Source organism: Citrus sinensis, chromosome 8, assembly GCF_022201045.2.
Source record: "Citrus sinensis cultivar Valencia sweet orange chromosome 8, DVS_A1.0, whole genome shotgun sequence".
Taxonomy (NCBI): domain Eukaryota; kingdom Viridiplantae; phylum Streptophyta; class Magnoliopsida; order Sapindales; family Rutaceae; genus Citrus; species Citrus sinensis.
In genome coordinates, this window is record NC_068563.1 from 10,361,240 (window position 1) to 10,375,360 (window position 14,121).

At 34.7% G+C, this 14,121-nt stretch overlaps 2 protein-coding genes and 1 non-coding gene across 4 annotated transcripts; all 3 read left to right on the forward strand.

The window, feature by feature from the left end:
* The first annotated feature begins 552 nt into the window (after positions 1–552).
* Positions 553–656, forward strand: LOC127899567 (small nucleolar RNA R71). The gene has a single exon (XR_008051445.1). It is a non-coding gene; the product is annotated as a small nucleolar RNA R71 (small nucleolar RNA).
* Positions 657–7,782: 7,126 nt separating this feature from the next.
* On the forward strand, positions 7,783–11,445 carry LOC102613564 (uncharacterized). The gene is made up of 6 exons (XM_052432642.1): positions 7,783–7,886; positions 8,178–10,443; positions 10,530–10,742; positions 10,820–10,912; positions 11,081–11,197; positions 11,281–11,445. The coding sequence occupies exons 2-6, from the start codon at positions 8,836–8,838 to the stop codon at positions 11,443–11,445; spliced, it is 2,196 nt and encodes a 731-aa protein (XP_052288602.1). The 5' UTR covers positions 7,783–7,886; positions 8,178–8,835.
* On the forward strand, positions 10,491–13,671 carry LOC102625713 (uncharacterized). 2 transcript variants are annotated; one of them, XM_052431762.1, is made up of 9 exons: positions 10,491–10,675; positions 10,820–10,912; positions 11,081–11,197; positions 11,281–11,628; positions 11,750–12,324; positions 12,460–12,645; positions 12,721–12,831; positions 12,906–13,186; positions 13,288–13,671. In XM_052431762.1, exons 4-8 carry the CDS (start codon positions 11,446–11,448, stop codon positions 13,117–13,119), a joined length of 1,269 nt encoding a protein of 422 aa, XP_052287722.1. In that variant the 5' UTR covers positions 10,491–10,675; positions 10,820–10,912; positions 11,081–11,197; positions 11,281–11,445; the 3' UTR covers positions 13,120–13,186; positions 13,288–13,671. The 2 variants fall into 2 exon arrangements, with proteins under 2 accessions (XP_052287722.1, XP_052287721.1); XM_052431761.1 differs by having other exon boundaries at positions 10,492–10,742.
* Positions 13,672–14,121: the final 450 nt, after the last annotated feature.

The window sequence follows — 14,121 nt, forward strand, 5'->3', positions numbered from 1 at the left end:
CATGGTCTGGGTTGAGAGTAGTTCTGGTTCTGATTGTATGGTCTAAATGGTGGCTGAGAGGCTTAAGGATTTTGTGGAATTGGTGGAGCTGGAGCTGTTGGTCCATTCTGTTGGAATCCTTGAGACCATGAAAAATTGGGGTGGTCTCTCCATCCAGGGTTATATGTGTTGGAGTATGGGTTGTAATTCGATGGTTTTCTCATTACACCTATGGCATTGGCTTGATCTGAGTATGAGTCATGGTCATGTGGCTCTGTTGATTTAGCAGTCGATAATGATGCTATTTGTCGAGAGAGACCTTCAATTATCGCTTTGACTTCTTTAATTTCTGAACTTGATTCGCCAATGTGAACCTCATTTACTCCCTTAATTCTTCTAGTATTCCTGAGTGATCGACTCCGTTGTTGGGAATTATCCGCTTGTCGCTGGAAGAATTCCCAAATCTCTGATGCACTTTTTGACATTAGCTCTCCTCCACTTGTTGCCATTAGCCATTCTTGCACATTCGGCAATAATCCCTCCAAAAAGTATTGGCATTGGTGCCATTTCTCGTACCCATGATGTGGACACTTCAAGAGTAGCCCATTAAATCGCTCCCATGTTTCGAAAAATTGCTCGTCCTCTCTCTGGGTAAACTCTGAGATTTCCCTGCGAATAGCATTGGTTTTATGCACTGGGAAATATTTATTTAAAAATTTAGTTACCATTTGTTCCCATGATGCAATGCTATTAGCAGGTAATGTATTAAGCCATGAACGAGCTCTATCTTTTAAAGAAAATGGGAATAATCTGAGTTTAACATCATCATCTGAAAAATTCTCATATTTAAATGTTTGACAAATAGCATGAAAATCATTCAAATGATTATATGGGTCCTCATTTTCTAGGCCATAGAATGTGGGGAGACAATTTAGCACACTAGGTTTTAGTTCAAAACTCCTAGCAGCTACATTTGGGTATCTTATGCATGATGTGCTCAAATTTGCTAAAGGACTGAAATAATCCTTAAATGGCCTCTCCTGTGGTTGCAAATCCATTTTATTTTTTACTTGTTTGTGTGTGCGAAGAGTTTTCTCAAGTTCAAGGTCTATAGGTTTAAGATTGGGTAATAATGACCTTCGACCATGCATGCAAAACAAATAAAATAAAAAATAAAGATGGGAACAAAATAAATAAAAATAAAAAAGAGGGAGAAATTACGATACTAACCTTATTGCGCTATTACAAACTTTCTATAAAAATACACAAAAACAAATACGTGAAATAAATTAACTAAAAATTAAATTAATAAAATAAACAAAAAAAATTACAAAGAAAATTAAATTGAAAATTAAATTACAGAATTTTAAAGAAGAGAAAAAGGAAAGAAATACTAACCTTTAAATGTAAATTCACTTTTTTTTCTTTTTTTTTTAATAATAAAAAAAATACAAGAAAACAAATAAAAGAAATTATTCACAAAAATTAATTCTATGAATTAAAATTACTTACCTCCCCGGCAACAGCGCCAAAAACTTGTTGTGCAAATTTTAATGTACTTGCAAGCGCACGAATCTATTGTAGTGTAGATCAATGGTGACGAGTGTCGATCCCACGAGGAGGTGGATTTTAATTATATGTAGAATTAATTTTGTAAATGAGTGGTTGGATTTATGGTGGAAACGATTTGGAATATGCTAAGACTTAAATTAAAATGGCGAGAATAAATTCTAAAATTGAAATTACAATAGAGAGAATAAATTGAAGAGAAAATCTATTAAATTGACGTACTTGGGTATCTGGATCCGTATCAACATGCATCATGGGCTAAATAATCCGTATTAATGCCAATTAAATCATGAGGGGGGAATCCACACCTCATGAACCACACTCTAATCAATATGGTGCTAAGGGCTTATCGTGCCAAATAATAATAACCTTATACTAGAGAGCCGGTGTAACCAAGGCGGTATCTAGACAAGACTATTATTATTTGTCGACGAGAAGTCAAAACATCCACAAAAATTAGAGGGGAAGAGAAAATAAATTTACCAAATTAAGCCCATGACACATGTTGAGACTTCACCTTCAACCCAAGCTTGAAAGAAAATTAGCCACTCATAGTTGAACTAGGGGCAAAATGGGAATTTATTAAAATACGAAGAAAATACAAGATGGAGAGGGAATTACAGAAAATGGATCCCAAAAATGGATTCAGAGATATCAAATTAGGGGGGGAGGCCCCCTTTTTATAGATACATGGAGTAAATCATGGCCATCGGATTAAAAACAGTTTGGACGCTCAGGATTGCGCCACGTCATCAGTCAACAGTCCACGGTTTGACCACGCGGATGAACAGTAACGCGGTTTGACCCAACTTTGAACAGTAACGCAGTTTGACCCGGATGAACAGTAACGCGGTTTGGTTGAAAATAATCCTGTGTGATGCATGCACCGTACGCGAGATTTTTCGTCCACTGATATGCTGCCACGTCACCATCAACAGTACATAAGAATTTTAGTCCAACAGGATCGTGACACCTCATCAGTCAATGCCACATCATCGGTCAATGCCACGTCATCATCCGTCTATGTGAACAGTGTCGTGAACAGTAACGTATACAGTACCGTACACGTGAATAGTACCGTACATGTGAATAGTGCCATTTTTCCTTTTATACTCCTCCTAAGGTTTTCGACCGTCCTGAGTTCAAAAGTGATGTCCGTTTTACCGTCTGATCTCTCCTTTATTGTAAAATGACTATAATGCCCCTAAAATACATAAAATACTTAATTAAAATAAAACACATGTAATTAAATCACAAGAAGGTTAAATATATAAAAGTAAGGGTTGTTAGTAAGACTTAAAATGTAAAATGACGGTTTTCTCCTTTATAAATATGCATTTTCTAACACTCAACACAACCCACCAAAGCAAAACCCCTACCTATTGTGATACCTCCTCCTTTTCCAAGCCGATTTGCAAAATCCAAGAAGGAGGAACAAGAGAAAGACATCCTTGAGACATTTCGCAAGGTTGAGGTAAATATTCCTTTATTAGATGCTATAAAACAAATACCTCGATATGCTAAAGTCCTTAAGGAACTGTGCACCTCCAAGAGAAAATTAAGAGGAGATGAAAAAGTTCACATGGGGGAGAATGTTTCAGCAGTTCTCCAAAAGAAACTACCTCCTAAGTGCAAAGATCCAGGTATGTTTACTATCCCTTGTAAAATTGGTAGTGTTAGAGTTGAAAAGGCTTTGTTAGATCTAGGAGCTTCTATTAATGTCGTGCCTCGTTCCATTTATTCATCTTTGAATATTGGTCCATTAAAAGAAACTGGTGTGATAATTCAACTAGCTGATAGGTCTAATGCATATCCTGATGGGGTATTAGAAGATGTCTTAGTACAAGTTAATGAGTTGGTTTTTCCTGCTGATTTTTATGTACTTGATATGGAAGATGATAACTCCTCTAATTCTGTCCCAATTTTGCTAGGAAGACCTTTTTTTTAAGACTGCTAGGACTAAAATGGATATACATAAAGGGACTCTCACTATGGAGTTTGATGGAGAGGTTATAGAATTCAATATGAATGATGCCATGAAATATCCTAGTGAGGAAGATTCGGTATTTTCTGTGGATGTTATTAACCCTATAGCGCAGGAAATTTTTTACAAGGAAAAGACGAAGACATTTCGTGATAGAATGATTTTGAGAAAGGAGTTCTCTGTTGGTCAAAAAGTTCTTCTTTTTCATTCTAAGCTTAAACTTTTTCCGGGTAAATTACATTCTTGCTGGGTTGGACCTTTTATTGTTACTAATGTTTTTCCTCATTGTGCAGTTAAGATTCAGAGTCCGACCTCTGACAGAGTTCTTAAGGTTAATGGTCATCGCTTAAAACCTTTTTATGAAGGTTTTTCGGTGAATATTGTGGAGGATGTGGCTCTCGAGAGTCCAAATTATGGAGATTGATGCATAAATGTGTCTAGCCAAAGACATAAAACAAAGGCGCTTTTTGGGAGGCAACCCAAGTGATTTATTTATTTTGGTTTTTGTTATATCTTCTTTTAATTTTGATTCAGAATTTTTTTTAAATAATCTGTTTGCTTATTTTGGTCAGAAGAAAATTTTTGATAAGGCATGCCCACATCTTAACTAATAAGTACTTCTGTAATTTTTAAAGTAAAATAGTTTTAAGGCGTGCCCACGTGCTTATTAGAAAAGTACTTCTGAAATTTTTAGTGTCTCAAAGTGATTCATCACAAAAAAAAAAAAACCAAAAATCGAAAATCACTGTTCACAAATCCCTAATTCAAAAATTACTGTTGATTATCGTTTTACAGCAGCATCAGCCCCAGCCGCCGCGAACAGCATCGCGCACCGCAACCAGCAGCAGCGGGAATCAGCCTCAGCGCAGCACAACAGTCCCGCACGCGCAGCGCAACGAACCAGCAATGCGAACCAGCTCTCGCGCGCAACAGAGCAACGAACCAACACCCGCAAAGCAAGCCTCAGCAGCGTGCACAACCAGCCCCAACTCGTGCAACAAGCTCTAGCCGAGCAGCAAGCGCAACACAACCAGCCTACGCCCTGTATTCCAACCGGGTAAATCGAAATCCGTGAGTGCAATTATTGTAACAATGCCGAAGAGGAAAGCATCTACTTCCAAGTCGTCGAAAAAGACACCCGTCGCAAAGAAATCTAAGATTGCCGCTCCCACTACGGTTCCATGGAACATAATTTCAGATTCATGCCAAGCCGTGAGACAAAGATCGAAGCATGGAAAAGGCATGAGTGTTTTGCCACTTGCGGAATCCAATCTCGGAGGGTGCCTCGCATTCGTGACTCAACAAGAGAAAAAGAGGCACAAAGATATTTCCACGCGCAAAATACTTCCAGCTAAGTATATTCATTACCCGACTCTTGAAAAATTAAATGTTAAAGATAATTTTGATTCTTTGATAGATAAGATTGGGTTGCGTAAGTTTGTTGATGTTGATTGCTTGGGTTATGTTGAGTTGATTAGGGAGTTTTATGCTACTTTTCAATTCACTATGCCGAATGATTTTACTTTGCACACCCCGGATGTCATTAAGTTTAGGTTAATGGGACCAAATTTTTCACACTCTATCACGGATTTTAACCTAGCTTTAGGATTCATTAATGATGATTATTCTACTAGTGATGAATATTTAGGAACAACTTGTGACTTTAGCGAAAATTTTGAGCCTTATGGTCTTTGGCGTAATTTATCTGTTGATCACAATGCCTATGACCCGAGTAAATCAAAGAGTTCTTTCTTACGTGATCTTGTTTTGAAATGTGTGCACCGATTCTTAGCATATAATTTTTTAGGCAAGAAAGATCACTCAGAAATTTTCTCTAAAACTGAATTTTATTTTATTTGGTGCATGTTAAATGATGTGAGGCCTAATTTAGGTTTTTGGTTAGCGGATCAATTTCAAAGTGTGCTTAAACGGTATAGGACTTTATTTTTTGGTCCATACATTACTCTGTTAGCTATAACCCTATGTGTGCTTGATCCTGACAATAATGATTTGCATCCTGCTTGCAAAAAGGAATTTTTGGATATGTCTGTGTTTGAAAGAACAGGTGTGGTCGAATTCAAGGAGGGGAGATTTAAGTTTACTGAACCAGGACCCACTCAACTTCCGAAGAAGCTTTATGCTAGGAGTGGTGCTACCTCTGATGACGAGTTTGACGACGACACTGTTGCCCCACCAACTATTCCTTCTACATCCGCACCACCTTTAAGCATTCAGTTAGAGAAAATGGAGCACAAGTTGAACAAAATGGAGTAGAATTTGGCCGCATACTTTGAGAGTGTGGGATTTACCCCACCATTTCCGCCAAGCCCATAGACGTTATGTGGATCAAAGCTCACAATTCAGGGAAGTTTCTTTTTGCCCTTAAACTTTTATCCTTACGCTTTAATTTTTATGTGAGCTTTGATTATCTTACATTGGGGACAATGTAAGTTCTTAGTGTGGGGGAGGGATTTTTGCATTATTGATGTCTGGAAGTAGTATTTTCACTCTACTCATCCTTAAATGATTTTGGAGTTGATTCTTTATATATTATTATTTTTTCTTTTCTTTTCTTTCTCACTACTTTTTTTCCATCTATCTCAAATTATTTACATCTATTTTTTTTTCCTATCATACTCTTTCATCACTCACGTTTTATCTTTTATTTTTTTTTACTACATACATCTTTCTCGCTTATTATCATTTTTACCTTTCCTTTTATATCTCATTCATACCTTCATCTCATTATACACCACTATTGATGATTGATTCATTTGAAGAGTGTACATGATTTGATGGCAAATTTACCAACTTTGTGAGGATTTGAGCCTATGAGCAACCACTTTGCTCTAATTATTTTTGTTATGTGAATATCAATCCTAGTTTGTTTATTCTAGAACTTGCTTTATTATGCATGTTGAAGCCACATTACGGGATTTTATGCATTAAAATGATAAGGGCAAACCATTTACCATTTTTCTATTCTCGCATTTTCTTTTTTCTTTACCCAAAGACCTTTATTTGCTACCTTTGTTTGAGCCTTAACCATTACCCATCTAATTCTCTCCGTCTACTTAACCATTTTTCTTCTTTTTGAGCCTCAATTTAAGGAGATTTTTGGACTCATTGTATGGATATATTTTGTTGCTTTTTCTACCTTGTATTAAAGTTTCTCAATTAGATCAACAAGCATTATGCTTGAATTCAATTGTGCAAGGTTCGTTTCTTTTGTTTGATTCGAAAAAAAAAACAAACAAAAAAAAGAAAAAGAAAAGAAAAAAAAGAAAAAAAATGTTTACATTCTTGGTGACTTGAGTAGAAATAAGTATTTTGATATCATAAGTTCATTCAATGAGTTCATTCTTCTCGTTTTGATCTCTTTTTCTTTCGTAAACCTTTCTTTTTCATTTAACCCCATTACAACCCTTTTAAGACCCTTAGATTTTTACATTTTATTCATGTTTTGTGGATTGAGATGTGATATATAAGCAAGCTTATGGTAATAGCATTCTTTGATTTGATTTGAGTGCATAAATGACACCCTAAACACTTTGAGTTCATGGAGTGAAGTCAATGAGAGGGTTATTAAATCTTGTTGCACTTGAATTTTGAATGGATCTTCTTGGTGGTTGAATGTTCTTATTCTATCTTATGAGATTCTATGCTTTAAAAATCCACTACTAGAAAAATAGGCTACCATGACATAATTTTTGTGATAGATATTAGAAAATTAGTCATTTATCATAAGAATATGATAGACATATGATAGAATTTTCGTACATCATAAATTCATGACAGATTTCTGATAGATTTTTTATATATCAGATAAACATGATAGCGTATTAATATTTAATCAAACCGTGGGTTTCGAGTGGAATTAATTTGGACATAAAACGACACCGTTTTACAGATTTAAAACATTTTTAAAATAAAAATATTTATTTAACATTTAAACGCTATCGTTTCAGTATATTGTAAACCACAAACACAAAAAAAATTCTAAGTGTTGGCACCTTTGACCCATCACTCCATCAGCAAGGGCTGAGAAACCAAAGCAGTGAAACCCCTCAAAATCCGTTTATTAACATATTTTAATCTGCAAATTGGTTTTGAAATCCGTTGCATGGAAACCGAAATCATAGTTTATGCTATTGAAGGAGCCTTCCCGTCCTTATTTTGAACCCCCATTATCTTTAACCCCCATTATTTCGAACCCATTGTTTTTAGGAACAAAATCACCACATATACTCATTGTTTCGCCTTCACGTCCATTATTGAAGCCGTCGGTGTCACTATTTCTTTGTATTGTTCAATCGGCGTTGGAGAAGCCATCCTGTAATCGCTGAATCCCTAGGTTTGTCATCAATTAACTTTTTTAAATTTTATTCAGAATAAATTAATTGGTCATTATAAAATTAATTGTTAGTTTTGTTGTTATTTCCCTTATTTGTTCATAATTTATGCCCTAGGTTTATCTTTATTATTACTTTTTAATTCTCGTTTGTTTCTGTTGTTATATTTTTTGTTTATTTTTTAATTCAAGAAGCTTATACTTTGTCCTTCTATTAAATCTAGAAATCGCTCAATCATTTAATTTAGCATGTCCTCATCTTTTATTTAAAAAAAAATTTGTTCTGAATCGCAGGATTTCACTGCCCTATTCCCTTTCAAACTCGATTTCTAACATCAGGTTTGTTCAATTTTTTACTTGCCTTTCCGTTCAATGTTTGAAAAATGTTTGCTGCCAATGGTTTGTATGAATATTGTTATATTCTGTAAATTTTTAGTCAGAGCTTGCATGTGTGTGAAGTGATTTTGGTTGATGATATAGTACTTTTCATTTACTAGTGTCTTTTGTTGGGATGAATCCGAAACTGTGGTCCAACGGTGTTAGACATTTTCTTTAATGATTGTGAGCTAGATTTTGTGTAATTTATTGAGTTAAAAAGTAAGGCCCCCTTTTTCAATTGTCTTTTTTATGTTTGAAGGAAATGGTACCATGTGGGGGCAAGTTTGGTCATGTGGACCAAGTAATGTTTAGTTGGTTATATATATATAGTCTTGTGGTCCATGAAATGCTGGATTGCTAGAATTTTTTTTAAATAAATGTTAAATGTATGTGGGCCAAGTTATTTAGGATATTATTAGTTGGGTATGGTTAGTCGGTGGTTTTGGTCAATGATGATAGCATGTTGGTAAAGTTACATTTGTTGCACATGATGACAAGTTTTTTTTAAACTTATTTATTTCATTGAATTTATAAATTGAATATTAATAATGTTTTGTTGCTTAATTTATTGATAATGGAAACCGTTTATCATTGCTGCCCATTAGTACATTGTGTTGAAATTTATCTCAATTATATGTCAGGTACTAGACAAAAAATGGATAAATCTTGGCTTAAATATGATAGATTGTCCGATGAGTATGAGGCTGGTGTGGAAAAATTTATTAAGACTGCAGTTGAAAGTAATCAAGAAATTAGTGTTGTTAGGTGTCCATGTGATAAATGTCAGAATTTAGCATTTCATAGGCCTAAAGAAGTGAAAGATCATTTAATTATATGGGGTCTTGATATGTCATACAAAACATGGGTTTGGCATGGGGAAGATATCCGCAACAAATCTCCTGACAATATAGGTTGCCAAAATGACAGTGGATATATGGATTATGATGGTGGTAATACTGTTGAAATGGTTGAAGATGCTTTTAAGGATTGTGATAGTGATCCTAAAGCATTGAAAAAACTATTAGAAGATTCTGAAAAGCCTTTGTACCCTGGATCAAACAAATTTACCAAGTTATCAGCTTTAGTTAAATTGTACAATATAAAGGGCAGATATGGGTGGTCTGATAGTAGCTTTTCAGATTTGTTGAGTGCTCTTTCTGACATGTTACCAGAAGGAAATGACTTGCCTGTATCAATGTATGAAGCCAAAAAGACAATGAGTGCTTTAGGCTTAGAGTATATCAAAATTCATGCATGTCCAAATGATTGTATACTCTATAGAAAGGAGTATGAAAGCCTTTCTAATTGTCCTACATGCGGTGAATCTAGGTGGAAGAAAAGAGATGGTAGTGTTGCTGCTTATAGGAAGGGGGTTCCTACAAAAGTGTTATGGTATTTCCCTCCTATACCTAGATTTAGGCGTTTGTTTCAGTCCTCACAAACTGCCAAAGACTTGACTTGGCATATAAATGAGAGGGAAATAGATGGTAAGCTTCGACATCCAGCTGACTCACCGGCATGGAAGTTAGTTGATGAAAAATGGCCTACCTTTGCTTTAGAGCCTAGAAATCTGTGTCTTGCCCTATCAGCTGATGGCATTAATCCTCATAGCTCTCTTAGTAGTACGTATAGTTGCTGGCCCATTCTTCTTGTAACATACAATCTTCCACCCTGGTTGTGTATGAAACGAAAATTTATGATGTTATCCTTATTAATTTCTGGTCCACAACAGCCCGGTAATGATATTGATGTGTACTTGGCACCACTAATAGAGGACTTGCAAACTCTATGGGATGTTGGTGTGGAAGCTTATGATGCCTACAAAAAAGAGTTCTTCAATTTACGGGCTGTACTATTGTGGACTATAAATGACTTTCCCGCTTATGGGAATTTGGCGGGTTGTACGGTTAAGGGTTATTATGCTTGTCCTTATTGCGGTGAAGATATGCCAAAATGTAGACTTAAACACAGTAAAAAAAATGCTTATATTGGCCATTGTCGTTGGCTTCCTCATGATCATCCCTTTCGAACTCAAAAGAAACCTTTTAATAATAAACATGAAAGAGAGCCTCCTCCGAAACCATTGAATAGTGAGGCCATTTTTCGAAAGATTCCATATATTAACCAAGAATGGAGAAAGATTACTCCAGATTTAAAAAGCCGTTTGTGGGAATTTATTAAGGTAAAATGATTATTTATATTTATATATCAAAATTGAATAATGTATATGTTAAACTATTTGATCATTATGCTATGTATTTTTCTCAGGAACGTTTTATTGTTCATCCAAATAGTAAGAAGCAAGTTTTCCAAGCACTTGGTAGTGCATTCAGAAACTTCAAGTACTTGCTCACCACAAAGTATATCTTGCCACACAAGCACAATCGTAAAAGGCTGAAGCGGCCACCTTTTCAGTACAGTCATATTCCTCAAAATGTTTGGGATAAATTTGTGAATTCTAGATTGTCCACTGAGTTTGAGGTGAATAATTTTAAATGTTAAACATTTAGACATTTCATAAAACCATCTTTAAATCTAATATGGATTGTTTTATGTAGAGAATTAGGCGTCAACAGCAAAATAAGATAGCTAACAACAAGTGGAACCATCGTTTAAGTAGAAAAGGATATGCTGGATTGCTTGATGAAATTGTAAGTACTATGATACTAACTTGACCATTCTTGTATAGCTATTGGTATAAAGATGGTTGGTTTGATGATGATAAATTGGCAAACCTTTTGTTTTAATTTACTGCTTGCAATTCATGGTTAGTTAAGGATGCATACCAGCTGTGATATTATTATTTTTTTAAACTATAGTGCTCGGAAACTGGACTTGTCGAAACTGAAGTTGACAGGAGTGTAGCATGGAAGCGTGCTAGGAAGATGAAAAACGGTGAATATGATCCTGATGTTGATTCAGTTGTGAAGAAGATTGTAAGTAATAGCAAGGTTTTTTTTTTAAGTAGGTTCTGTTGGAAAAAAATTGATATTCATCAATATGATTATTATGCAATCAGGATGCACTGGAAGAGAAAGCTAAAAAAGGAGAATTTAAAGCTGATGCAAGAAATGATATTCTTGCACGTTCAATTGGAAGGCCTGCCACTTCTGGACATATGCAGGGTGTTGGGAAATTTATATCGCCTAAGATGTACTTTGACACCCCAAACAATTCATTTTAGATGCGACAAGAGCGACTAAACATACTAGAGAGGTTAGATAAGCAAGAAGCAGAGTTGAGTGATCTGAAGAAGAAGATTAAAAAGCAACCTCGACATTCAGATGTTGGAAGCTCAAACTTTCCATTAGATGAGCAAACAATTGAAGATGAAGCTGAAGAAATGACTGCTCGTAATGAGGACAAGGTATGATACAAATTGTTGTGCACAGTCAAGTTAAAAAATGACTTAAACATTGGATTTTAGACAATTTTAGCCGTAGTCAAAACCGTAATAACAAACCTTTTTTTTTTTTTTGGCTTGTCAGTCAATCGGCATGACAAGGAATGGATCACCTGCAAAGAAGAAGCACGAAACATTGACAAAGAAAAGGCAATCACCTAGGAAGAGGAATGAGTCACCAAAGAAGCAAGTGACTGCTGATTGTCCTGGAGACAAACTAGAAACTCCAACGAAAAGGCAATCACCAAGGAAGAAACAAGAATCACCAAAGCAGCAAGTGATGAAGAAAAGGCAATCACCAAGAAAGAAGAAGGAATCACCAATGAAGCCTCACAAGAAACCAAGAATGACTCTTGATTGTCCAAGAGACAAACCATGTAGTCCAAAGAAGAAGACATCACCAAAAAAGCCTCAAGAGAAGCCACTGTCAAGAAGAAGAACAAGGAATTATCATATTGTGCATATGAACCGGGTGCCTGGGCTTGTAATATTTGCAAATCTTTGTGAAAAGAAGTTGGCTCAAATGGGTTATTATGTACCTTATCAGTTGGATGAAGAGGTATACAAGCATCCAACTAAAGCACATACTGGTCTCGATGAATGTCAATCATTGATTTCGATGAAAGAGCTAGGAGCAAATCATATGCATCTATACATCGCGTAAGTTTACAAAATCATAATTACTAGTTTATTTTCAATTTTTAGTTTATTACTTCCTTTCTCTAGTTTCTTTTTTTTTTAGTGATATTTTTTATTGGCAACATTCTCACTATTTCATCATCTTAATTGCATCAGGATGTTGCATGCACACATGGCGAATGATATAGTGGGCAGACCATTTGGGTTCATACACACAGGACTCGTATCATCAGCCCATGATAAGGATGCCTTTGCTACAAGGGTAAAAAGGGCACAATTTATTGCCGAACGGTTAAACAAAGCAAACAAAGGGCAAATGATTTTCATGCCATATAACCCTGGGTACAGTTCTATTTACTTTATATTGATGATCATTTACTGAAATTGATTCATAATTTCAATTTCTTTGTGTAATAGTTTCCATTGGGTGTTGATTGTAATTGATATGACGACAAAGCAAGCGTTTTATCTGGATTCTACGAACAACGATTTGGGTGACGACAGTGACCTGAAGGACATAGTTACCAAGTATGGTGATATTGTATTTTTAATATAATTTTATGTATCATGTTTATTTACTTACTGCATGTATTATAATGTAGTGGGATATCAATGCATGTTGCGGTGACTGGTAAAAAAAGGGTGAAACCACAGATCACAAAAGTTTTGGTAAACAATCATGACTTTCTTTTTTCTTCTTTTTTTTTGGCAGCGCATGACTTGTTAATATTTAATCACTTGAAAGAATTCATATGCATATGTATTAATGATTATTTTGTTGATGATATAGTCCCCAAATCAACCAAGGAGTACTGAGTGTGGATACTATGTGCTGAGGTTTATGAAAGACATAATTGCAGACCCGAGTTTACTTCTCCATGATGTAAGTACACATTCTTTCAGATGCATTGTCGGATTTCTTCACTTAATACTTTTAACTATATATAGTTTACTTTAGTCTAACATGTGATCATCATTTCACAGTTTAAAGGGAAATGTGAATACACTCAAAGTGAGCTTGATGAAGTGTGTCTCGAGTATGCTTCCTTTGTGTCTGAGCTGATAGTATGAGCAGTGGAGTTGATGATGATATTGTTTGATAAAGTCTTAAGTGGCAGTGAATTTTGTATGCTGGTATTGTTCCAGATGATAGTGAATCTTGATAAAGTCTAAGTGGTAGTGAAATTTGTATGCTATATTGTTTGATAAAGTCTTAAGTATAGTAGTGAATCTTGATCAGCCTGGTAGTGTTTCAGATGATATACAGTGTTGTGATGTTTTTGTATGCTGGTAATGATCCAGATGGTAGTGTTGGGATGTAGATTTGTGATAATTGAATAGATGATGTTTTGACAATGTTATGGTTATTTAAAGTGATGATTTAGTGATGTTTTGATAATATTGTTGAGATAATTTGGATGTATTGATTTTATACATATTGTAATTTTTAAATTTCAATGGAATTTATAAAATTATAAAATAATAATAATATTATTATTATTAAAAATATTAAAAATTATTTTCTAATTTTTAATATTTTTAATAATAATAATATTAATATTATTTAAAATATTACAAATTTATGATTTAAAAAAAATTCTTTTAATAATATTATTATTTTAAAAAAATCACATCGTGACACCATATTAGAATCATAAAGTTGTGACACATAATTACACGCCATAATTTAAAATTGAATTAATAATACCCGCCAAAAGATTTTTCACAATAAAAAAAATTTACCACTAAAATATTAAAATGACGTTGCTTTTGTTGTGACACATTTGTGATAGCTATAAGCTGTCACATATACCTATG